Consider the following 25,487-nt stretch of genomic DNA (forward strand, 5'->3'; position numbering starts at 1 on the left):
ATTTGATAGGAAGGTTGGCAATTTTTGAGGGAGAAAGTTATTTATACCTATCAGCTAAATTATATATAGCTATAATATAATTATTCCTCCAACATCCTCTAGATACAAAGGGTAGTCTTTAATTTTTTTGTATTCAGGGTAAAACAGGTTCTAACGAGACCTAAAACCCCATACAAAATCCATCAAAATATAAATGATAAGTCCATAGTATCAAGGAAGTAGAAAACCACATATTTTACAAGGACCTGAAACTTCAGTAATTTATACATTAATAAAGCAAACTAAAACCCAATAAGGATAGACACCTATCTACCATTGGAAGCAACAGGGACCAATAGACATGACCATAAACTAGAATTAGAGACCATAGACCACACAAAAGATGATCAAGATCTAAAGACCAAAAAGCCAAAAAGAAAAAGCCCAACACTAGGCAAGCTCTTTCATAGCCTTAGCCAGGTTCTTCTCGAGACTAGCCACTTCTTCAATAGATTCCTTTGCGGCCGATCTAAGAGCAACTTCAATAGCTTTCTTCATGCTCAACTTGGTACACTTGTCGGGGCCTTCGCTTAAATTAAAGTGTCTCTGCTGCTACTAGTCCGAGTAAGAGAAGTGTAGAGGAAATTGTGTCCTTGCTAGTATGAGTAAAGAATAGGTTAGTCTTCAATTCCTATATAGAAACTTTTCTAATTCCTATATAGAAACTTTTCCCTTTTTTTTCCTTTCATAGTAGAACAACGATATTTTTCCTTTCATAGTAGAACAACGATATGGCGGGGGTAAATTTGAGTTTGTAACCATCACAGCTCATCCATCTCGATAAATCGTCTCCAAAAAAGACGTCATGGTGACTTTCATACACGGGCATTGTGAAGAGATCGTTGGCAGCCATTGGGCGGCCATTCAACCTCTGCAATCGTCTTCCAGGGTAGCCCGTAGACGGTACTGTAATGGCAGTAACTTATTTACAACCAAAATTCTTGTTTCTCTCAACTGGACGTTTTGGTTGTTGCATCTCTGGAACTCAAAAAATTCATTGTCCACTCTCATTCATGAATAAGAGTGGGTATGCTCCATATCAGCCAGAGAATTTTAGACCGTCTCTTTCGTACGAGTGCAGAAAGCATGTAACGAGGGCTTCCGCGGATGTGCCCGACTACTTGCCAGCAACGTGGTATTAAATTCTTTTTTTTTCAGACCAGAACAGATATTTCATAATTCTTCACATGGGATTTGAATTTTGAATTCACTTATTGTTTTCGGCATTTATTTTCAAAATCTTTTGGGAAAATTTCAAAAATTCCATTGAATCGCTGTATTGCTGTATTTGTTCGGAGTCGATTATGCAGAGGACTGGTAAGACAAATAGGAAGTATGATTTGCCAGGAAGACTTGACAGCGCATGTTTTGGATTGAATGAACTTTCTGCTTTAATCTAGAGCATCGAACGAACAAATTAGGGTAAGGCTACCGTCTTCTTGCCATAAAAAGTTCTGGATTGCCGTGTTAAATTCAAGCAAAATAAGCAAAATGATTTTGATGGTACGAGGGTAGAGAGCTTCGGTTAAAATGAGTTCAAATATTCGAATTTGTCCTTTTTCTGTAAATAAAATTCTGCAGTCCTTTTTCTGGAAAGAAAATCTTGTACGGGGACATTTCAGCTGCTTAAATTTAAGCCGAATGCAATTGCATAGGGTCATGGGATAAATGGAATTCCGTGACCAAGCTTTCGTGCAAGGTCATGCTTGTTGCTGACATAATGAACACATCTCATATTAGTATTCTTCCCTACACTCAAGGACTGCGCCCATTGGGCAACACTTTCCCCTAAATCGCATTTGAAGTTTGTTAGGATGTACACGAGAGGTACGAGGGAATGTTTTCCTATGATGTCGGACAGGTTTGAAACCAGTGTTACACTGGCGCAGGGTGCGGGGGGACAGTAGGACAAGCTTCGGGTGCGGGAAAGAAAAGGCCTCAATTTGGGGACGGTGGGGTGTGAGAGGGAGGAGGGGGGGAGTTGCATTGTATACACATATGACTTGAAATGCTAATTATGAAATGATACTTCAATATAACATACCAAATATAGTTGAACAATGAATATAGAAAACTGAAATGGGATTCACGAACCACAAGTTCAAACTTCAAACTTGAAACTTCATAACTAATGACCATTGAACTTAGTAACATACTCATAGTAAGTTGTAACATTAATAACATCAAAGTTTCAAACATAATGATAATGATAAATAAATAATATAAATCATACATAGTACAATGAAATAATGCATCATGGCCATATCAAATGAGTACAATCTACAAAATGTCAATGATGAGAATGTAAGGGTGGGGGCTCTCTAATCATCCCCTAAACCGAAGTCCTTGTTACTAGAACTACTAGACTCCTTTATGGGTAAGATTTTATAAAAAAACTTAAAAAAATTGATTTGTCAGAATGGGTGCTCGACGCACCCTGTACGTCCCTTGGAAACACCCAATCCGTCGAGTGCGCCGAATGGTGTGGCTGCAGTGTGGTGTTGCTTCGGCAGTGGTGGCAGTGTGAGGGTGTGCGACGAACCCACACCCGGGACGTACGCGCACTCGGTGCGTCGAGGTTTTACCTTGGGTGCATGAACTTGGGTAACATTGTTTGAAACCCTTACTTCCTTATTAGTGGTAGTACGGTCACCTTATTTATTTACATCGTTGGATGTACACGTGGAATTGTGTCATGCCCCTGCCATAGAGAAAATATCAACGCATTAGAAAACCATCTGATGCCTAAGAATTGTAAGGAAAGCAACAGTGCGGAAACGCCTTCCTAGTGTCAAATTATCAAGGCAATAAGCAATTGTAGATTTCATAAAACAAAGATGTGCAAGAAAAATGAAAATATGGAAATATGAGACACAAGATGCATAGAGAAACACCAAATTTAATGTGGGAAACCCTTTTGGGAAAAAACCCACCACTCAAAAACTCCAAGCAACTTTTGTATTAGAGTAAATAAAATTTAATAAAATTTACATACAACAGACTCTAGATTCTTCACAGACTCAAGTTGCTTTACAATCAACCTAATTTGTCATCACTCCAATTCTTTACAAATCTTGCAACCATTTATGCACACTACAATTCGTTGCAGAATTCAGTATGTTAATCATCACTTTATAGAACGGTCCATCGACTTCCATTCGTCCAACTGTATCCCATCACCATACTAGTACTATACATGACACTATACCATAGGTGACACCATGCCGGAAGTGGCACCATATCGAGCTATGGTACTTACACCGTATTCACTGTACTTGGCTTCAACAAATTGAACTCGTCATACCACTTCCTCCTTCACTGTATGCACAACATGATCGTATGCTAGTGTGGACTCACCAATGTGTCTTACCATAGGCATTTGTGTTTTGAAGACTTGTCACACCATATGGTGGACTTGTACTTTGTACAATGCAAACATCTATGGTAGTCTCATCATACTCACCGCACTTGTTGTACCCACCACACTCACCGTATTGTGAGGTTATGTACGGTGGACTCACCGTGCGGTGAGTCTCCATACTTTGTTGCTCAACAATCTCTCACTTGACAAAGTACGTAGATACTCAACAGGGCTAACAAGAGTCAGGGGTGATGGAGCCCTAATTTTTCCAAATTAGGGCCTCAATTGAAACAATGTTGGAGAATTAATGTCAAAGGCATTCAAGAGATTGTTGAGATATTGTCATTGATGTGGATAGCACAATGAGAAAGTAATTAATGTCAAAGATGCAAAGACAAAAAGGGAGCATAAATGAGCATGATTTAAAAGGAAATCTACAACAGTGATATATTGAATGATATCCTTGAAGAAGAGTAAGTAGTGCTTGCATTTGAAGAAGATGAATTTGATAGAAAGAAACAATAAAAATATTTAAAGCAGTGATATTGCCTTTTACAGTAAAGTATGGAACGAGGTTAAGCAAACATTGATAAGTAAAATTAGTATAAGAGAATGAAGGCATGGACTAGTGTTACGGGACTCGGACTCGCCTCTGACTCAGAAAGTCAAAATCCGACTCGGACTCGGACTCGGCAACCGGACTCGGCCAGGATTCGGCAAGGACTTGGAAAATCATACAAGTATAATAACGAACTTTTGAAGGAAAAAATTGAATAACATAATATAAAGTTGAAGATTTAAGATTTAAGATTCAATCCTTAATAGATTCTTGACATGCCACATCATTTTCAGAATACATATACATTATAAAAAACATCTTTCGGAAATCTCTATCTTTTTAAATTTAAAAAAAAAAAATTAATTAATTTTTTTTATAAAAAAATAAAAAAATAAAATAAAAATCAGAGTTTTGGGCTCTGGACTCGCCCAGGACTCGGCGAGTCCATGTGGACTCTGCCAGGACTCGGCCGAGTCCGAGTCCAGAGGCAGATTGCCTCGGAAACATGGACTCTGCCTTGGACTCGCAGAGTCTTGGCATGACTCGGCAAGTCCCGTAACACTGGCATGGACATACAAATGAAGATAGTAATCCAAGTCACCTATCATTTCTGGGAGTGCAGCAGTCTTTGGAATTCCTTATGAAACTGTATGCAGTAGAACAAGTATATGCAGCAAATGGTGGAATTCATGAAAAAGGAGCTGCTGGAGACTTTGGAGGATATGACTGCAAACACTTTTGTTGTGAGGTTTTCACACCATCGCCCCAAAATTTTTGGGGACCCCCCTTTTTTTTTGATCGCCTCGGCAAATTTTTGGATTGTCCAACAATTTTGAGAATTTTGAGCGTTGGACACTTTCGAGCCAGTGGGGAGAGGGTTAGATTTATTTTCACCCAGTTTCAACTTGATGTTCCAGAGCCAGCAATTACATCCTTAGGCCGAACAAATTTTAAAAGAGCAACACTTGGTAGGATAAAATTGTAAATTTTGTACTTAGACATTTTTTTTTGAAAATTTGGATATAATTGTATAAAATTGGAGAATTTTCAAAAAATGAAAATTTTATTAAATTTGGTCTTTTGGAAAATCTTGATTATTTTTGGTGAAAAGGATTAATTTTTGTGATGGTGAAATAAAATTGCAAAATCGATTTTAGGCTCTAGAGAAATTATTTTATTTGCATTAAAAAGCTAAAATTGCTTAGCTAAATCGATTTGGAGACAAATTGCAAAAAAATTGGTTTTAATAGATTAAAGTTGCCTTGAAAACTTTTTGCCTTTAATGAAATTGGTAATTTAATATTGAAAAAATGGCTTTTGGTTAGCCAAAATCCAAATTTAATGACGTATTAATTATTAAACCCCCATTAAATGGAAATATTTAACACCCTCAAGGCATTATTTAATTTCTTTTTGCAATTTAGAACTAATTGGCAATTTAGAAAGTTAATTTTCATCATGGCAAAATTAATTTTGGTTAAGTATTTAATTGTGGGCCATAATTTTGCATTAATTATTTGTTTTTCTTTCTCCCAGGGTCCAAGAAGAAAGTTGGGTATAAGAGGAGGCCTCTCTCCCATTTCTTCCTCACTCCTCACTTCTCCTTCTCAAAGTGTTGGTGATTTTGCAAGAGTAGATCTGCACTCTTCTTGCTTGACGAAATTTGTGGAAGGCAAAATTTGTGGGAGCCGAAATTTGTGGGGCTGAAATTTGTGGGAGCCGAAATTTGTGGAGGGCGAAATTTGTGGGAGCCAAAATTTGTGGGAGATAAAATTCTGATTTTTTCAAGAGGCTGCGATTTTTTCCCTAGGTTGGGTAATTTTATTTGGAGGTGAATTGCATGATAAATTTCTGATTTGCAAGGGATTTGAAGTTCTTGAAGTCATATCCTAGGTTTCGAAAAGTCGTTGTAAGATTATTGGTTAAGGTGAATTTTCATCATCTAGAGTTGCAAGGGGTCCTTAAGCTGACATCCATCTTTCGTTCTAGTTTAAGGATTGCTCCTCTTGGTTCTTCTTGCCTTCTGGTCCACCACTCTACCATCCCGTAATAGGGCGATGAGCATGGAGGATGTTAGTGCAAGTAAGAATCCCAAGCGGGCAAACACTAAGAAAGACAGAGGATATGATGCCCAAAACTCCCTTCTTCTCGAAAAGGAAGAGAATAACCGACACCAATATCGCTAAAGTGGACATGATACGAATGAAGGACAGACTAAAGGAACGACAATCCCCCTTGGCTATAGGTAGAGGTAATTTCAAATCATTTAGAGTTGCAAGGGGTCCTTAAGCTGACATCTTTCTTTCATTCTAGTCTAAGGATTGCTTCCCTTGGTTCTACTTGCCTTCTGGTACACCACTCTACCATCCCGTGATAGGGCGACGAGCATGGAGGATGTTAGTGCAAGTAAGAATCCCAAGCGGACAAGACTAAGAAAGACAAAGAGGATATGATGCCCAAAACTCCCTTCTTCTCAAAAAATGAGGTGAATAACCAATACCAATGGCGGTACCATAAAGGGATATACAAAAGGCAGTTGCACATCACAACCCAAGCGTCGACACTTCCATTTCAACCATGATGAGCAACGTTGAGGTGGCACTTGATTTTGAGGATATCAGAGAAGAGGATGTCAATGAAACAGATTTTGGATCGAGGTTGGATGAGTTGGGGAAGGTTGCTATCAAGAAGAAGCATTTGGGCACCCTTTTCTCTCTCAATGCTTTTATTGGATTTGAGAAAAAATATGAGAAGAATCACGAACGGATACTACAAGCAGCAAGTGGTGTGGCGAAGTCAATGGAACTCAGGGCGAAGCACACACCTTGTCCTCCTATGGAAGAAGTTAACAAAAGGCTAGCTAAGTTCATTGCCTTAGCTAAGAAGATGAAAGAAAAGGGAAGATTTATATTAGAAGATCATTTGATGTAAGCCCAAGTGGCAATTTCCCTTTCTTCTAGAATAGGACAAGTGTCTATTTCTGATTGGCCACCATTTTGGTGCCTTCTCATTGGTTGCCACTTTTTGCACTTTTTTCATTGGTCCATTGATGAGGTGGCAACTTCTCATTGGTCGATGGGGTGGCAACCTTAATTAGAGTTTTGAGGATCCAATCTGGATCGTTGATCTTGTTTTGATCTCCACCATCTGTTGTATTTTTGGCCCCTATAAAAAGCCATTTGCTCTCATTTGTAAAGTGGTTGGAGAAATTGTTGCGAAGATAATACCAAAATTGCTCTCTTTTTCATTGTTGCGATTTGCATGTTGATTAAGAACATTGGGTACTATTGCATGTTTTCTACTCCCACTTAGTTAGATTTCCTTTCAAGTTGTTAAAGTTGGTTTCATTTCAAGTTGCTAAGTAGGAGTGAAGTAGATGGATAGTTGTATGGTAGCATTGGTAAATGTTTGATAGGGATCAATACTAGACCACTAGCATCCTAGCGGCTGGTTGGGAAGCTTTGTGTGGTAAGCTAGTTTATTATTCCTTTGAATCATTGCACCTGTGGAAGTGAGGCCGTTGGTCAACTCTCATTAGGTTTGATCCCCGTTCATTTGCTAACCTTCCATTCATAGGAGTAGGAGTAGAATAGTAAGTAGCTGGGTAGTCGAAGCTTAGAGAAGCAAGTTAGAGGAGTAAGCTAAGTATTAGAGCACATCCATTCACCTCCCATAACCATCGCTTTCCCATCAACATCATCCCTGACAGACATCCTTCATCACCACCACCATCAACATTATCTGCCACTCGCATATTTCACAAACCCATCATCATCTCCATCATTCCACCAAAGTCCAAGTCATCCTCGAATGAATAGTGTAAGGCCGCCTACGTGATTACCAGCAAATCACATCGATAAAACTGAGCGAGTATCCAACGGTGTAAGGAACATTGGAGCTATTGCTTATGTCTTCATGAGTAATAACTTTTCAAGAGAGGAGTTGTATGTTTGATATCCCATATTGAATATTCAAATCCTAATATGTTATGTAAGTGATACAAAACTTGCATCAACAACTTTTAATGTCTAGTAATCTTCCAATTTGATGTAAGTCTCACAAAGAAGACTCGGGCTACGTCCAACTTCCGACTTTTGTCCTTAAGAAGAACACAGTCACATTTAAGCAACCATTCAGGATTTTGAGTAATATCATATATTCATTGTTACAATCCCAATGCAAATGCTTTCCTTTATAACTTCGAAATGAGGAGAGGCTCAAACAACTTAGCAATGTGGGATAAAAGACTTTCGTCTTTTAGTCACTTAAGTAACTTTATAACTTTATAACATTAAAATATTTAAATAAATCACTTAAGTCATTTGAACTTTAATATTTCTTGAAATACTTCTCTGATTGCCATGCCGTCTAAAATAGGAATCTCTCGTAATTCCCCATATGACCAAATACACTTTCTAAAAATAGAAAGGCTCCATCTCTATTACCCCAGACTTATTATACATAGTAAGTATGGCAAATAGAGTCCAAATGACATCGAATGAAGGTGAAATCCATAAATCGCTGAATGTTGGAGATGAATCAATCCTCAGAAGACCCTCTAACCATCCTCATTAGCCTACGAGGATCCAATATTAGGCTACTTCTTGAAATTTTGATGCTGGCAACCAATGGGGACATTACATTGGTCTATCATTCCATCTGGATAAGCTAACGACATTAATCTTGAGGATGCCATCTAGTCACAAGAATTTATTTGGTTTTGTTGGGGAAATATTTTAGTTGAGGAGCTTTTCTATAGTTAAGTCACTTTAGTTATAAAGTGGATTTATAAAGTTACTTTATGACTTAAAGTCATTTTATAACAAAAGTAACTTAAGTGACTAAAAGGCGAAAATGACTTTTATCTCACATTTCCTAGTTGTTTGTACTTCCCCACATATCAAGGTTATAAAAGCAATGAGCTTCCTTGGGATTGACACCGTGAAAATATATCAACAAACTGAAAATACATTTGGTTGCTTAAATGTGATTGGTTTTCTTAAGGATGAAACCTCTTAAGAAGGATTGGGAGATTGGACCTAGCCCCAGTATCTCTTCTAAGATTGTCCAGGTTCAAGTACCAATTGGCAGAATAACACAGTGATTCAGTCAAGCCATCTTTTTGAAGTCATTGGTTAATAGTAGTGTCACCCGTAAGTTCTTTGATATTTGCTGGATTAATCGTTGGTCAATCTCCTATGTGTTTGTGGTTATGGAAGCATACGACATCAGTAATAGCAGATGGTAACACCAATATAACTCACAGAAACCCACCTGTGGAGCTTTAATCAGTATCGACAGGGGGATTGAAGTAGCGTGCAGTCATTATCGTACGCAATAGAATAGATGTGTAGGGTGCGGGCAAGTCAATATCAGTCGGGAGGTAGTAACATCCATTCTCTCTAGTCACGTCACTGCTAATAAGTTGCATGATAGAGCAGTTCTAGCAGTCCGATCACCAAGGTAACCAGAGGGGAGAACGACATCCGGTTAGCATAGTTGCTGAGTTCAAGTTCACTGCAAGCATCTCACTCGTGTATGAGTCTGCCATAGGGGACTAGGAAGATTGCAGGGCCAAACGTCAACTCTAGGATATTAAGGAGGTTGTCGGCCAAACACACCAACTCCTAAGGTCGGTTCCAACAATAGACACGAGGCAATATTAGCATCAGTGTGGTTTGTTTCAGAAGTAATACTCACTAAAGAGCAGGCCCATCTGGAGATGCATAGACAACTGCTCATCCATGGCTTCATCCAGGTTCCATTATTGTTTCATTTTTGTATTTTGTTTACATGGTCAATATACTTAACATTTAGACCATGAGTGTGAGTGTATGATTTCACCAAGTAGTTGTTCCTGTTGGAAATATAAGAGGAGTAACTGAGAGGGAAGGGGTGAATCAGTTACCACAAAAATAAATTCCAGATCCCTTAGATGTTAGTACAAAACAAACTCTAAGAAAACTTAACTCTACTGAAACTTGACAAACACATAGAAAAATGCTGTAACTCGGTAAACACTGAAATAGCTCAACAAATGCTTAACATGAAAATCTTTAAGATATTGATTCTGATTAATATTACTTTAACTTAGTTGCAAAGACATAAAAGAAATAGCACGAACACATTTGACACCAAGATTTAACGTGGAAACCCAATTTGAGAAAAACCACCAACTGTAACTAGTTAGTGATTTTCACTCTTCTGAAGTGAGCCTTCTTAGGTGCCAACCTTGTTAAAGGTTACGAAACACCCTATTAGGTGTGATCCTGTTAGAGGATTTAATCACCCTGTTAGGAGTGGTCTTGTTAGAGGTCTTTAGACAATTCAATAGAAATGCCACCTTGCTAGAGGATTTACAAATAGTTGTTAAGATAACTCTGTTAAGAGATTTAGATCACTACTACAATGGTTAGAGAGTAACAATGAGATGACCTGATCCCTGATGCAACTGAATTGATAATTACAGATCTCAATTCTGACTTGTATACTTGATCCTTCTTGATCAAATGTATCTTTGCATCACAACAAGGATATTCTGCTTATCCTTCTAATTCGCTTCCTCTTGGCATCATCAAATATTCAATTAGGTTCCACTTATTCATTTTCTAATCCTCAACTTGACCTTATATATATATATCTTACACATTGTCAAGTCGGCTAGAATATAACTTAAAACAATTAATATTCATCTCCTCAGTCGGCTAGAACTAGCAAACAATTCAATTGAACTCAATATGCCAAAACAAGAAAATACTTTGTTAGCCGACCCTGCTCGGTAGACACTAACTCAGAAATGATTTTCCTGTGTTAACCCAGTGAACTCGGTTAACACTGCATATTCACAAAGTTCTTTTAGTAACTGAGTGAGCTCGGTTAATATTGGTTCCATCCAACATTTCTTCATTAACTAAGTGAGCTCAGTTAACACCCAACTTCCGCAAACTTTCCGTTGATGCCCGAGTGAATTTGGTAGACATTGTCTTCTGAACTAGGCAAACTTTGGAATGCTCGACAGACATAGGAAATTGTCTTCAATGCCCGAGTGAGCTCAACATATAGTGACTGGCAATGATATGACATTTTGTGTAACATCAAAGACAATACACAATTAATCAGTTGTTCCAACGGTTCCGACAAATCCAATAGTAGATGAATCGAGTACTTGGTATGATGCATTTTGGAGAATGACGTGATCTTAGAATTGTTTTCTTTAAAAGCATTCACTTTATATTGAATTTGATTGATCATATTACTGCTTCATCGTGATTGGATTCTTACGTCAACCTCCTTTTGTTGACTCTTCTGAATTTGTTGCTTCAACCATTTCAGAATGGGTATACTCTGGTCCCTTGGGATCACCAATTGTTCTCTCCTTTGGACTGCTTGAATGTTGATCTACTCTTCACCTCTTGGACTATTCATTGCCACTTCTAAAGCTATAACTTCAACATTTGGAAACTATATTGCTGTTGTAGGAGTTTCTCCCTCTTCTAGACTAGTCTCATCCTGCATCATTTCTCGCTCTAATATTGCAGCGAGACTTTCCTCCATAGCTATATCTTGATCTCTTCCTTTTCCTTACGGATTTATCATAGGCATTCAAACTCAGTCTATCATCCACTGGCCTGTCCAAATTTTCTTCTCGCTCAAATCTCCATATGCTTGCCTCTACTTCCTGCCTTTCAAATGTTTCTATCTCTTGGAAACTAGGAGTGCGACTTGGAGAAGATGAAGCATTTTTAGATTTTTGCTTCTTCTGTTGAAGCTCTTGGATATCTGTCTTACTCTTGGGATGCTTTTCTCGAGCTACCTCTTTCCCTTTCTTGGTTTCTACACCTTTTGATGGAGCTTTCTTTCTTCAATAGTCCCTTCAGATATTTGCCCCGGTCTTTCATCCTTGAGTGGTTGGTGACCAATCAATTGATATGTGAATCCATTTGTTGGCACAACTAGTTTTTCAAGCTTACACTCAATCCATCACTTTGTAAAATCCAAGATGGGTTTTGAAAGAGCATCCAAATCTGTGACTTTTTTCTTTTGCCAATCATATGGATGAACTGCCATCTCTGGGTTGAATCCTTTTCACATCACATTTGGGTCCTCCATTGATCAGAAACCCGGAATATGTTGCATGTTTTGATAATGTTCAATAGCAATCTTGAATGAATCCTCCTTCTAATCTCATTCTCATTTGCAACATTTGCCCAAAAATCCTCAAGGTGAACTTATGTTGGTATTTTGATCTTGCTACCGATGTGATCTTGTAGGGATCAAAATTAGACCTTTTCTGGATAAAGGGGAAGACGAAAGAAATGGAGTTCATCCAATTATCTTTGTGCAACCTTCAGACAAGGGCACACTTCAGTTTTTCCTTCTCCTATGGAAATTGGGAATTGCAATCTTTTCTTTTCTGAATCTTATCATAGACTGTGATTTGCCGAGTGAGCTCCAACAAGACCATCTTATCTGTTGGGTACCTCGACAGTTTGTACGGCTCCAGGGAGAATTCTTGAACTCGAATGAATGAAAAGGTGGGGAATTGGATGAACCGCACACCGTAATCTTCCACCAGCTTTATCATCCCAACTAACAATCTCATATGTAGTCTTTTTTTTGCAGTGTCCTTACCATGCACATGAAAAAGGCATCATTAACCCTTCATAATCATCCCTTGAAAATAAATGTAGTTGCGGGTAGCACTCGTGAACTTTCAAGTGTTGGGTTTTGCTCCCAATCGGTCCTTTGTATCTCAACCCATTATAATTCATCCTTTGAGCTAGGATATAGATGACGTAAGAGCTCATGTAAAATTTTCTCGTGTACTCTAGATTTATCAATTGTTCATTTAGGTTGTCACTTATGAGCCCAACCCAATATATCCTATCAGCTTCTTCTGCCACTTGCTCAACAAAGTACCACATCCAAGATTCAAATCTATAGGAATGAGGTATGCCAAAAATGTGACTAAAGATCATGATCATGTCGCTATACTCCCGTTGCAAATCAAGCGATACTAGTTCCTTAGGGATCTTGGAATGATGCAACCTATTCTTTTAAAACCATTTCTTGTTGATTATCTCGTCACAAAAGTGGATTCCAATGGTGTAGATTTTGAGTGTTTGCTCCTATGTTTTCCTCACCATTCTCGGGTGTGAAGGAATCCCAAATGCTTCAAATATGGATGCCAGAGAAAAATCCACGAGAATATTTTGTTTTGAATCCCTGATTGTTCTGTCCCTGGGACTATAGTGTTTGGCACATTCCACGATCAACTCTGGATGCTAAAAGGGAGGGAAACCAGCTGCAGCAACAATTCCGCTTCTCACAATTTTGGTAGCTAGGTGTGTAGGATTATGGTTGTATCCAAACATTCTCTGATTCAATTCTTTCAAATCAAGGTTGCCAAGGCTTGTATCTCCAATTTTTGCCCACTTCAACATGACTTTGGATTCGGGATAGAATCCTCTTCATTCTTTCTTTATTCACTGTCCTTGCGTTTCTCTTGTTCCTCGGGGTTCTACCATTCTTCCTACCTGCAAAACAAAAAGAGTTCATGCGTAAGAATATGGAAAAGCTCAAAAGTAGAAATAATTCGTTTGAAAGACAAAGATCTTGGAACTTCGTCAACGTTTCCAAATTTTCCTCAGGATTCACGAAGATTTCTGCAACTCACTGAAATATTTCTTTTTGATGACAATCAGAATCCTGCTTCATGAATTCCATGAAAACTCCTTAATCTCCCTTGGAAACTCTCTAAATTTCTCTCTTTTCTCTGTAATCACTCTTCAATTTTGTGTGTGAGAAGGAATGAATGGATGGGTTTGATTATATAAGCAATCCTTTTGAAAAACTTGCCATAAAGCTGTAGGCTAATATTAGGCAGCTGCTTTACTTAGCCACCAAGATTCCCATTTACGTGCCACTTGTCTCTTTTCTCCTTGTTTTTCAAAAACTTGTCATTTTTCCCTTTTCAACTTCATGATGAAGTTATGTCCAAATGCATCCAATTTTGATTTTTTTGGGGATTTATTTAATTAAATATTAATTAAAAATCAATATTTAATCAATATTCATGATTTAATGCAAAATTATTATTTTTTTCTTTCCTTTCCTTCCAATATTTCATTTTTGGACTGTTTTCAAAAAATAATCAAGTTAAATATAAATAAAAGTTAATATTCAAGTTTCCATGTAAATCTGAAAAATCTTCTTCAAAGAAAAATGGTTTTGAATCCAACTTTTCCATCCATGAAGAGTTTTCTTAACTTTTGCCTTTTTAATTTATTGCTTTTTCGCAATCTCTAGACTTGATTTTCCATGAGATTTTATTTTTCAAAAAAAATCATTTTTTTGGATTTTGAAGAATCTTCCACTGCCTAGAATTTCAATTTTTCCAAGTTCTGGATTTTTACCATTTTTCCCAAATTTCTAAAGTTTTCCAATTTGTGGGATTTCTTCAAAATTCCAAATTTTTTGAAATTTTCTATATTTTCAAAAACATTCCAAATCTCAAAATTCTTCTCGGATTCTTTCAAATTTTCCAATTTGTTTTTTAATTGGTCCCGAATTTTCCAAGTTATCAAATTTTCATGATTTTTTGAAAATTCTCTGATTTTTTCGAATTTTCAATGCTTTGGAATTTTCACCATAGTTTGGATTCCAATTTTTTTTTCAATTTTTTCCAAATCTTCGAGATTTTTTAATTTTTCCCATTTTTTGAATTTTCCAACTGTTATTTGTGCGCTTGACGGTTTGGAAAAGGTGGGTATTTCATTGTCTAGGATTTCATTCCTTAAGAAAGAATCTGCACGAGGCTTAAAAGGGGTGAAAATTTTAGAAGGCGTTTTGGATGCCTTCCCTTCAAACACTTTCCGTGATGCATATTACAAAATTTATTCCATGAGGAACATTCCATGAAAGGATCAAATGTACTCTAAGCACATAAAAAAGGGGGAATGGGATTTTAATACGTCACGAACTTTATCCATAGCGAATATTATCCTTGACCATAGCACAATTGTGCTCCAAAAAGTGTGGAGAGTGCAAGCTTGACGGAGTAAAGGATTCTGTTATTTTGACAAAAATCCTTCATGGGCTTGGAAGTGTGCTCCGCAAATTGTGGAAAGCGCAATTTTGGGCAGGCGAAGGAATGATTCCACGGGATAGGAATCCCTAAACTCATTGAAATTGCGCTCCAACTTCTTTGGAGAACACAACTTGGTTGGTGTCGAGGATTTGGAGGCTGCTGACCCTTCCATGCCAAGGTAAGTTTTATGCTCCGCAAACTGCGGAAAGTGCACTTTGGAGATTACGGAGGATGTGGCTATGTTGACTATCCTTCCCAAGCGCTAACTGCCATCCTATGCATGGTGCGATTCCATGGTGGTCAGGAATCCATGGTGGATCATGTTGCCAGCCTGTTCCTTTATCTATGCAAAAGAGAAATGAAAAGGGGGGCTAACAAGTGTGGGCGATGGGTGACGTTCAGTCACAATAAAACTCTTTTGGGAAATAACCCACTGCTCAAAAACCCCAAGCAACTTTTGTATTACTGTAAACAAAATATACATAAAATAGACTCCGTATTTATCATAGGTTTAGATTTCCATTTATGCACACTGCTCTGTACTTGTCATAGGTTTAGATTTCCATTTATGCACACTTCGATTCATTGCAGAATTTGATATGTTAACCGACACCTTATAGAATGGTCAACCAACTTCCATTTGTCCAACTGTCAAGCAGCACCGTATACCATCACCATACTAGTACTATACATGGCACTATACCAGAAGTGACCATACGGAACTGGCACTGTACTGAACTATGGTACTCATAGTGGATTCATTGTACTTTGGTACCATATTGAACTCGCCGTGGCATTTCCTCCTTCACTGTACGCACAGCATGACTGTATGTCAGCGTGGACTCGACAATGTGTCTTACCATATGTAGTTGTCTTGAAGACTTGTTGCACTGTACGGTGGAATTGTACTTTGTACAATGCAGACATGTATGGTAGTCTCACTGTGCTCATCACACTTGCTATACCCACCACACTCACTGTACAGTTGGTCTCCGTACTTAGTTATTCAACAAGAATGAGCAATTTTCTATCCTAAAGAAGCATGATCAGGCAGCAATCAGACAGCGATTCTCTATTAGGAAAAGAGATGATTGGTATAAGGGACAGAAGAAACATTCAAATTATGCTAAACAGTGATTAAATGTAGAGTGATTCTATTATGCTAACAACAACGATTGAGGAAAAGGAGTGGCCATCTTAGAAGACAAAGAATACAACAGCAGCTATAACTATTGAAGTATCATCTAAAGATACGATTGACTTAATAAACAAATGGTAGCTATTAGTTCTGAAGAGGAGTGCCCATTTTCTAATCAGCATCAACTTCCCAAGGGATGTCTCTCTTCATTAGACACACATATAAAATATGGAAGACTACAATGGGGACAAGGCATCAAACAATCATTTCAAAAGGAACATTGATCCTCGTAAAAGAGCAAATAGTATCCAATGGTACAAAAGATAGATCAAAACTGAGCAAAGCGCTCATCCAAAGGAGATGAGATGCCTTTTTTGAGTATGTAGGCATAAGTGATAACCTTTAGAAGTTACAGGACTTAGTATCAGTGTTGGGTTCAACCATGGCTGAATTTATGTTATTTATATGAGTGGAGTTGAATTTGTCACTGATGGTATTGTTCTGATGTTGATGGTATGGGACAAAACTATATAACTGAAAGTCTACCCAGGGACTTGAAACAGTTCTTCCTTGATATATAATAGGCACCACTTTCATTCTTGCTCAATGCATTGTAGCAAACACTGTTTTGGGAAATGAATGGGTAAACCAGAAGATAAAGATATTTTCCAAATAATTTTCTGGTTAATTGGGAAATTATTGGGTTCGGGTCAGGGTTTTCCAAAAAAAGGAAAATTAGGGGTAGGGTTTTTGCAGATATATCACCAAAAATCAGGAATATATAATTTTATGGCAGGCTAAGTGAAAAAATTGCAATTTAGTGAGTTAGAAACACAAATATAGCATTTGGTTCTAAATTTATCACGAAATCATGAATTTTTGACTAGAAAATTACTGAGCTAACTAAGCTGTGAGAAATCGTCATTTGTGCTCCTAGGGTTGAATCATGACCTCATCATGTAGTGTCAATACACCATGGGGTATGTACCAGTAACTTCTTCCATTTTGGGAAGGTCACAAGGGAGCTGCATTTGGTCATGCCAAATCTTGGGTTTGTTAGCATTTAAAGGTAGAAGATTTCGAGTGAATTGGCATGTTTCTTGAGAGAGTATGAGTGGATGTAAGCCATGCTACAGTTATTCCATTTTCTATATCTTGTGGGCAGCCAAAGAGGGATTCTTAGAGATAAGGTTCTCTCTTGAGAGTTGCATTTTAGTCATGGCATTCCTAGTGTCACAGGCAATTGAAGGTAGAAGGTTATTGCTATGTTTCTTGAGGATTATGTGGTGACATGCAGCCACATTGAAATTCCCCGAGTTCGGTAAAAGAGATGTTCTTGGGTCCTTGAAGAAAGCAATCCTCTACAAAGTATTTTTTTCCTCTATTGGTTTACCTAGGGTAATATTCTTGAGTTTCCTGGTGCTTGCCGTTTGTCATCTTCAAGTTACATGTTTATGCCAAGATGCTAAAAGTTTACAACAATAAAGACATTACTTTTTTGACAAGGGGAATGCCTTCAACTATACTGATTTTGACCCTTCATATTGCTCTATTTTTAGTGTAGAACGGGTTAGCAACAAGCAAATGCATAAAAGGATTCATGGAGGTTAAGTTACCCATAGAATAACCATGGAGTTAATGAATGAGATGGTATTAAGGTATGATTTCTGTGTGCCTTTACGAGCTGCTAATATATTTCAATTTTTTGTTAAATGTATTTTTAAAACTTTACTGCTGCTTGTGATTGGCAAATAGGATATAAGAGTAACACTCAAAGTTGTGACAATTACTTCAGAATTTTCAAAGTAAGGGAAATGCAAGAAGTCTACAAATGTTGCTGGAGAGAAGCCTTGAAAGCTTCCCTGCTGGCCTATTGTTTCTTTCATGGAACTCTGAGAGCTGGTTTGGTTCTTGCATCACTTGGAGTGGAGAACTTTAAAGAAAAGTCCCTCACGATGTATTCCACCTGTTGGTGTTCCCAACCATCCTTGAAATTCTCTAAAGATTAGCCATGTCCTATGATCCTGAGTTTGAGTCAATTGGCTAACTAATAGGGATTTTGATTCTCTTTGCATTTTAGTTTCTGCAAAACCAAAGTGCTTTAAATGGTCTCATCGCAATGGACATATGATGTGTGGTATTATAACAATACTCCCCTAGATGTAGCCATTTAATCCATGCATTTTGTTGTCTTTTCACAAAGTTTCTAAGATAACCTTCTAGTCATTTGTTAACAATTTCGGTTTGTCCATCTGTTTGGAGGTGGTGGTAGCTTGTGCTTGGGGTTAAATTAGTTCCTATAAGCCAAAAGAGTTCTTGCCAGAATAGGTTTGATGAAGGGTGCTCCCCTTAATACCACAAACAAATAATAGAAATAGAGAAACAACAACAATTTGCAAGAACAAAAAATGCACTTATTATCTCCAAAAGTATGGAATTACAGATTTCAGAAATACATGCGAAGCCACATGGGCATTTTCCTTAAATCTTTTGTAAGACAAAGCCACCAATAACCACCCAAAACTGCCCTAGACAACCCTACAAGCCTTCTTTATATAAACATTTTTCCATCGCCCAAGAAGGTTCTGGAAATTTAGCCCTAACCCTTGAGGCCGAGCAACCATAGAATTATTTTATTTTTCATATTTATTACACTAGAGTCAGCTCAAAAGAAAAAAAAAAATCTTAATTTTAGATAGCCCAACTTTTTGACTATAGCTTCGATTGGCTATTATAACCACTTTTGGGAAACCACACCTTCTGATCTACAACATTTGGTTTGTGTAAGCACTACGAGTTGAGGTTTGATCTCGTTTTGGAGCCTCTAAGGCCTTCAAAATTGAGCTCAAAGATTTTGTACCAAAATGATGCAGTGCAAGGCAGGAGAATCCCCAAAGGAGATGTCCTAGCCCCTTGCTATAAAACCATGCAGTGGAAACATAATAACAAGAAGTAACAATGCAAGATCTGATACCAAATCATAATAATATATTCATAAAATATAACTGATTACATGCAATGTGCTGGGCTGTAAGGCCTTCCCGGTTATGGCCAAATACAAAGCAACTAATAGTTTTGCAAGATCCCTCAAGATCAAATCCAAACCCAAGCTAGTCCAGATTACACTCTGCTAGAAACCTCCAAGATCTCAACTTGTGCTCGCAAGCCCACCAAGCAATCTCCTTATTTCCCAAGCCGCAGCTACTAGCCCTTCTCCAAATTTGCTCTTCCAAGCTCCTCCACTTCTCCACGATGGATCAATAATGACTAAAGACTTCCCTACAACCCCTACTTATACCAATCTAAGCCACAAGTTGGCCCAGAACTCAAATTAAATACAAATACATAAATTAAATGCCACAAGTCGGCCTCCTACAACAATTAAATTCCCAAAATCGATGTCTTAGTAAAATCACAATATCTCCTAGCTCCGAATGAATTAGAAGTTGTGCTTCAAACCATAGTTAGTACTCTAGGTCCTCTTCCATCCCTGAAAGTGGCTTCGCATGTATTTCTGAAATCTGTAATTCCAAATATAATAATATATTCAAAAGATATATTATTTTGGTTCCTTTTGCAGGCATACATGCGAAGCCACTTTCATAATAATATATTCATAAAATATAATTGATTACATGCAATGTGCTGGGCTGTAAGGCCTTCTCGGTTATGGCCAAATACAAAGCAAGTAATAGTTCTGCAAGATCCCTCAAGATCCAATCCAAACCCAAGCTAGTCCAGATCCGCACTCTGGTAGAAACCTCCAAGGAAGATCTCAACTCGTGCTCGCAAGCCACCAAGCAATTTCCTTGTTTTCCAAGCCACAACTACTAGCCCTTCTCAAAATTTGCTCCAAGATCCAAGTGTAGACTGCCTCACATTTGGCGCTCTATCCATACATTCACATCTCCATCACAATCGTGCTATAAACTGCCTCACCTTCGGCGCTCTGTCCACAGACTCAGGAAAACTCGCTCTTCAGCTACTCTCCACTTCTCCAAGATGGATGAATAATGACTAAAGACTTCCCTACAACCCCTACTTATACCAATCTAAGCCACAAGTCGGCCCAGAACTCAAATTAAATACAAATACATAAATTAAATGCCACAAGTCGGCCTCCTACAACAATTAAATTCCCAAAATCAATGTCTTAGTAAAATCACAATATCTCCTAGCTCCGAATGAATTAGAAGTTGTGCTTCAAACCATAGTTAGTACTGTAGGTCCTCTTCCATCCCTGAAAGTTTCATCCTCTAACTCATTGTAGAAAATTAGATACATGGCCTGCAAAAGGAACCAAAATAATATATCTCTAGAAGCAAGGTAAAATGATGCAAACTTCAACTCAATCCATCCAATCTCTATGCAACCTTGAGGAAAGGTTATCCAATGTCTCTCCAACACATCCCTAACCATGAAAAGCATAACTCCATAAAAATATAAGCTCAATGCTCTTGCATCACAAAAATCTTCAATAACTTCACCAATTTAGAATGAAATTCAACTAGCAGGCTGATATATTTTAGATGAACCCCCACTTGTGAAATTAGAACCTTTTGAACTTGTATGACCAACTTACTAAAAATATTAAGTTCTCACAAATAGTAACTCTGCACTAAAATAACCTTTATTGAAAATGACAAACATAAATATTTTTGGGTGATGCAAGATTGCCTTTACACCTCGGATGCTCTGCATCCTAGGATGATTGATGGAAGTATTGTTCGTCATTGAAGGCAAATATGAAGCAAGTTAGTACCATGCATATAGAACCACTTATAGCATTGAATAACTATGAACTTTGGATAGTAACATTAATGAAGCAATATTTAAACACAATGAGGATTTAAGGAAAGCATATGCACTAGAATGAAAGAGAGAGAAAGAAGTAATATGGAATATGGAGTAATTAAGCAGCAATGAAGATTGGACTGTACAAAAGAATACTTAGCAGCAATAAGAGACAAGACATCATAAGATAAGAGACAAGACATCATAAGCAGCAACTACATCAATACCATGAATGGGAGCCAAACCCTGCAGAGTCGGTGTCTTTGTGCTGGAGAATAATCAAACCATGAAGACTCACCTTCGAAGGATATTATTGAACAGGGATTGCCAACTTGACTAAGGAACAAGTAATATACAGCAAGACAATGCTAAGGCAATGAGGAGTGAAAGAACAACTGTTGGGACTCTTACTTTGTTTTTTATAAACGAAAGAATAAGACAGTCTGTTTGAGTATTAAGAGCATATGAAATAAACAAGCAAGCGTACCTTGTCTTTTCATGTTACTTGCCACCACTGGCTGTGAAAAAGACCTGTGAAACTGATTATGAAGCGATGGAAGTTCGAACATATGCATTTGAATAAATTATAATATGAGTAGTCAGTAAGTGTGTTGACGCGAGTGACCACAAAGAAAAAAAAACGAGGGTCATAGCAGCAAGCCAGATATTTTGCAGTTTTAAGAGAATCGATCTATAAAGCAGTGGATGTTTACTAAAAGAATATATGAGTTGTATTATATTAGCATTGCTATCCTCACACGATATTAGAGACGATGCGGTCATCAAAACCAGAGTTATCCATTATGTACGGAAGGGGCAAGAAGATATAAGGCATTGTGTTAACTGTATCGACTCAAGATTATTATATGCACAGAGGTGAAAGATACTCCAGCATGTGGAAACAAAGAATAACACACGTCTTTGAAATAGCATAAGAAGATACACACAGTAGTGATATTATGTGGAGTAAAGTCTTTGAACATCATCGGTGGCAGCAAACACAAACTTAGCGAAGGATTTGAAAACAAGAGACATCTGGTTCGAACCGCATATTGAAGAAACATTGAACCAGTGTATAAGTAGCATCCAGGAGACAACGACAAAAAAAGGGGATTCAAAACGAAAATAGAAGGTGACGAATCATAGCGCTGGAGATGCCGTCAAGAATATATGCAGCGATTGAAATGTTAGTTTTTAGAACAAAATGAAGAAATATGGAGTCGGGAGCAACTTTGATAGACGATGGATGTCAAAATATTATATGGACAACTATAATATGTAGAGCTTATATCATATGAAGAGTAACAGTTTGCAGCGGATATAATAAAACTAAAAAGATGCAATCACCATTAACATCTAGATGAAGAGTAGTGATTGTCAGTGATCAATTAAAAATAAGAACAAACGTTGGTCGGAGTGTCTGAAATACGAAATCATAGTGTTTTCAAATATGAAGAAATTGAAGGATATAACACTTGGAAAGATAATAGCAGTGTTGGAAAGACTTACACCAACCACAACATGGGAATCATAAGCGATTCAAAAACAAAGAATAAAACCCAATGAATATTATGGCATATGAAGATATTATTAAAGATTGAGATACGATGGAGAAAAGAAAAAAATAAATAAAACAATCTGCAGTTATAAATAAATACAGCTGTCATTGTTGGGGACATAATAATATAAAGAAATATGAGGGTTCCAGAAAATATGCAACATACAAAAGTAAACAGAAATATTTCTTGGAGAAAGTGATTTAAAGAAGACCTTAAGAGTTATTCTAAAATACATAATGTGCTTAAAATTAGTTACTAGAAAGTTGCGATTACTTTTAAGAGAAGATCATGACGCGTAATTAGAAATAAATTTATTAATCTAAGAGATTTGTTAGGTGGTATGATTCATGAAAAATCACATCTATTTGAAAGGATGTTACTCTTATATAATGAAATATATATATATATATATATATATATATATATATATATATATATATATATATATATATATATATATATATATATTTGAAGAAGTGTGAAATAAAATTGTGGGGAAAACAAAAGAGAAGTATATGAAAGAAAGAAGCAAGCCAGCAGTTTAGAAGAAAATAAGAGAAGACAATACGATGTGTATTCAGTGAAAAAGGGAATAAGTCAGCGGTGAGAGTAAGAACAAAAAGAAAATAGAGAGGTAGTGAAGAAAAATATACTTATATATTTTATTGAAAAAAAAATTGTATAGCTATTAAAGGCTGACTTTGGGAAGAAAGAAAGGTGTATGTGCTGCAATTAAATCTACACAGATAGAAGAAGAGAAATTGTGCTATTAAAATTTCCATCATCAGTTGAAGCAACATTGTCAGAGTGGAACAAAAGTTTGTGTGTAGTGGGTTGGTGCTCATGAAGACAAGCAGAGGGAGTTGGAGCTTCCAGTGAGTCAGTGCTCATAAACATTGGCGTCGGAGCCTCAAGTAGGTTGGAGCCTACAAATCTATGCAAAAGAACAATTTTATAGTAAAGCAATTATTTTCCGTGGTTTTCTCCCGCATTTGGTTTCCACGGAAATTTTGTGTCATTGTGTTTATGTGCATAATTATTGATTTCAGCATTTAATGTTATTAAAGTAGTTAGTTAGATAAAAGTTTTAAATTGGTAAATTTGTTATTATACTGATTCAGCCTCCCTTCCCCCCAACTTAGTATAATTGTGTGCTCTTCAATGATGTTCTTTGGCAATCCATGCAATCTGAAAATCTCTTTGAAAAATATTTCTGCTATTTGAGGCACCTTAAAGGGGTGGAGATTGCAAAGAAGTGTGCACATTTGGTTAATCTATCCGCTACCACAAGAATGCCATCCTTCTCTTGTACCTTGCATAACCCTGTGATGAAATCCATCGATATGCATTCTTAAACATACTTCCGAACATCCTTCTTGAAACCTTTTCATGAATACCTATCGCTTATTTGCTTATAAGTTTTATAGAATCCCAAGTGTCCTGATAAGGGGTTGTTATGGTACTCTTTCATAATTCTTCTCTTGATTTTGGAGTTGGTTGTAAGAAGTATCCTTCCCTTATATATGACGAGTTCCTCGATTATCTTATATTCATCACTTGGTGCCTTATCTTTATTATTTCACTTGCAAATGGATCATTAGCATACTCTGTAATGATATCCTTCTTCCAATCCTCATCGATACTTACCATGTTGTTTACATGGGCTCAACGAGACAATGCATCTGCTACCACATTATTGGTGCCTTTGACATATTTGATGTCAAAGTTGTAAGTGTAGATTTTGCTTACCCATTTTTGCTGCGAATCATTGAGATCCTTTTGGTTTATAAATTTTTTAAAGCTATTATGGTCAGTCTTAATATTGAACTTTCCACATGCCAAGTACTGTCTGAATTTGCCTAAGGCATGCATAATTGCTGGCATTTTTTTGTTGTATATAGAATAATGACGTTAACTCTCCATCAGTTTGTGACTTTCAAATGCTATGGGGTGTTTGTTTTCCATAAGTGTGGGTCTGATTCCTTCTCTTGAGGCATCACATTGTAACTCAAAAGGTTGGGAAAAATCTAGGATGGCCAATACAGGGCATGAACTCATGGCTTCTTTAAGTCTTTCAAATGCTGCTTGTGCCATTTTGCTCCATTGGAAGGTTCCTTTCTTAGTTAAGTTTATTAATTGGGCAGCTATTTTGGAGAATCCTTTTACAAATCGTCTGTTGTAACTGCACAATTCTACAAAACCTTGAAGTTGTGTCAAGGTTTTAAGTTTTAACATTCTTTTATTGGCTTAATTTTTTCTGTCTACACCGACTCCTTCATTGATCTTGTGTCCTAGGTAGAGAATTTCCTTCATTCCAAATTCACATTTTGAAGCTTTAGCATATAGGGATTTGGATTCTAGGATACTTAGTACTTCTTTGATATGTTGGAGGTGCTATTCCCATGTCCTGCTATAGATAAGGATGTCATCAAAGAATCTAAGTAAGAGCCTCCTTAATTTTTTCCGGAATGTATGATTCATACATGACTTGAAAGGGGCTGGAGCATTAGTAAGACCGAATGATAAAACAAAAAACAAAAACTGCCCATAATGACACTTGAATGCTGTTTTAGGTACATCCTCTTCTCTCATCCTTATCTGATGATATCTTGATCTTAGGTCTATTTTTGGGAAGCACTTAGCTCCGTGGAGCTCATCAATGAGTTCATCTACTCTAGGGATGGGGTAGCGATTCTTAATAGTTTTCTTGTTTAATGCTCTGTAATCTATACACATCCGCATCCTACCATCTTTCTTTTTGACAATTTCTACTAATAATGCAAACAGATTGGAACTAGGTTGTATGTGACCCATCTCTAGGAGGTCCTTTATTGTCTTTTCAATTTCATCGTTGTATTTTTGTGGATGCCTATATGAAGTAGTGATCATTGGTTTTGCTCCTTTCTCCATCTCTATGATGTGTTCAAAACCTCTTCTTGGCAGTAAGC

The 25,487-nt window shown here is 37.2% G+C and overlaps 1 protein-coding gene across 3 annotated transcripts in view; it reads left to right on the plus strand.

The window, feature by feature from the left end:
• Positions 1 to 849: 849 nt before the first annotated feature.
• Positions 850 to 25,487, plus strand: part of LOC149559548 (uncharacterized) — an 83,258-nt gene continuing 58,620 nt past the window's right edge. For all 3 annotated transcript variants that reach the window (XM_089833438.1, XM_089833439.1, XM_089833437.1), the window contains exon 1: positions 850 to 1,174. In XM_089833438.1, the coding sequence (XP_089689564.1) occupies positions 951 to 1,174 (224 nt within the window). In that variant the 5' untranslated portion in view covers positions 850 to 950. The remainder of the gene's footprint in view (positions 1,175 to 25,487) is intronic.

Source organism: Cupressus sempervirens, chromosome 5 (genome assembly GCF_028749045.1).
Source record: "Cupressus sempervirens isolate cs-2001-9-10 chromosome 5, ASM2874904v1, whole genome shotgun sequence".
Taxonomy (NCBI): domain Eukaryota; kingdom Viridiplantae; phylum Streptophyta; class Pinopsida; order Cupressales; family Cupressaceae; genus Cupressus; species Cupressus sempervirens.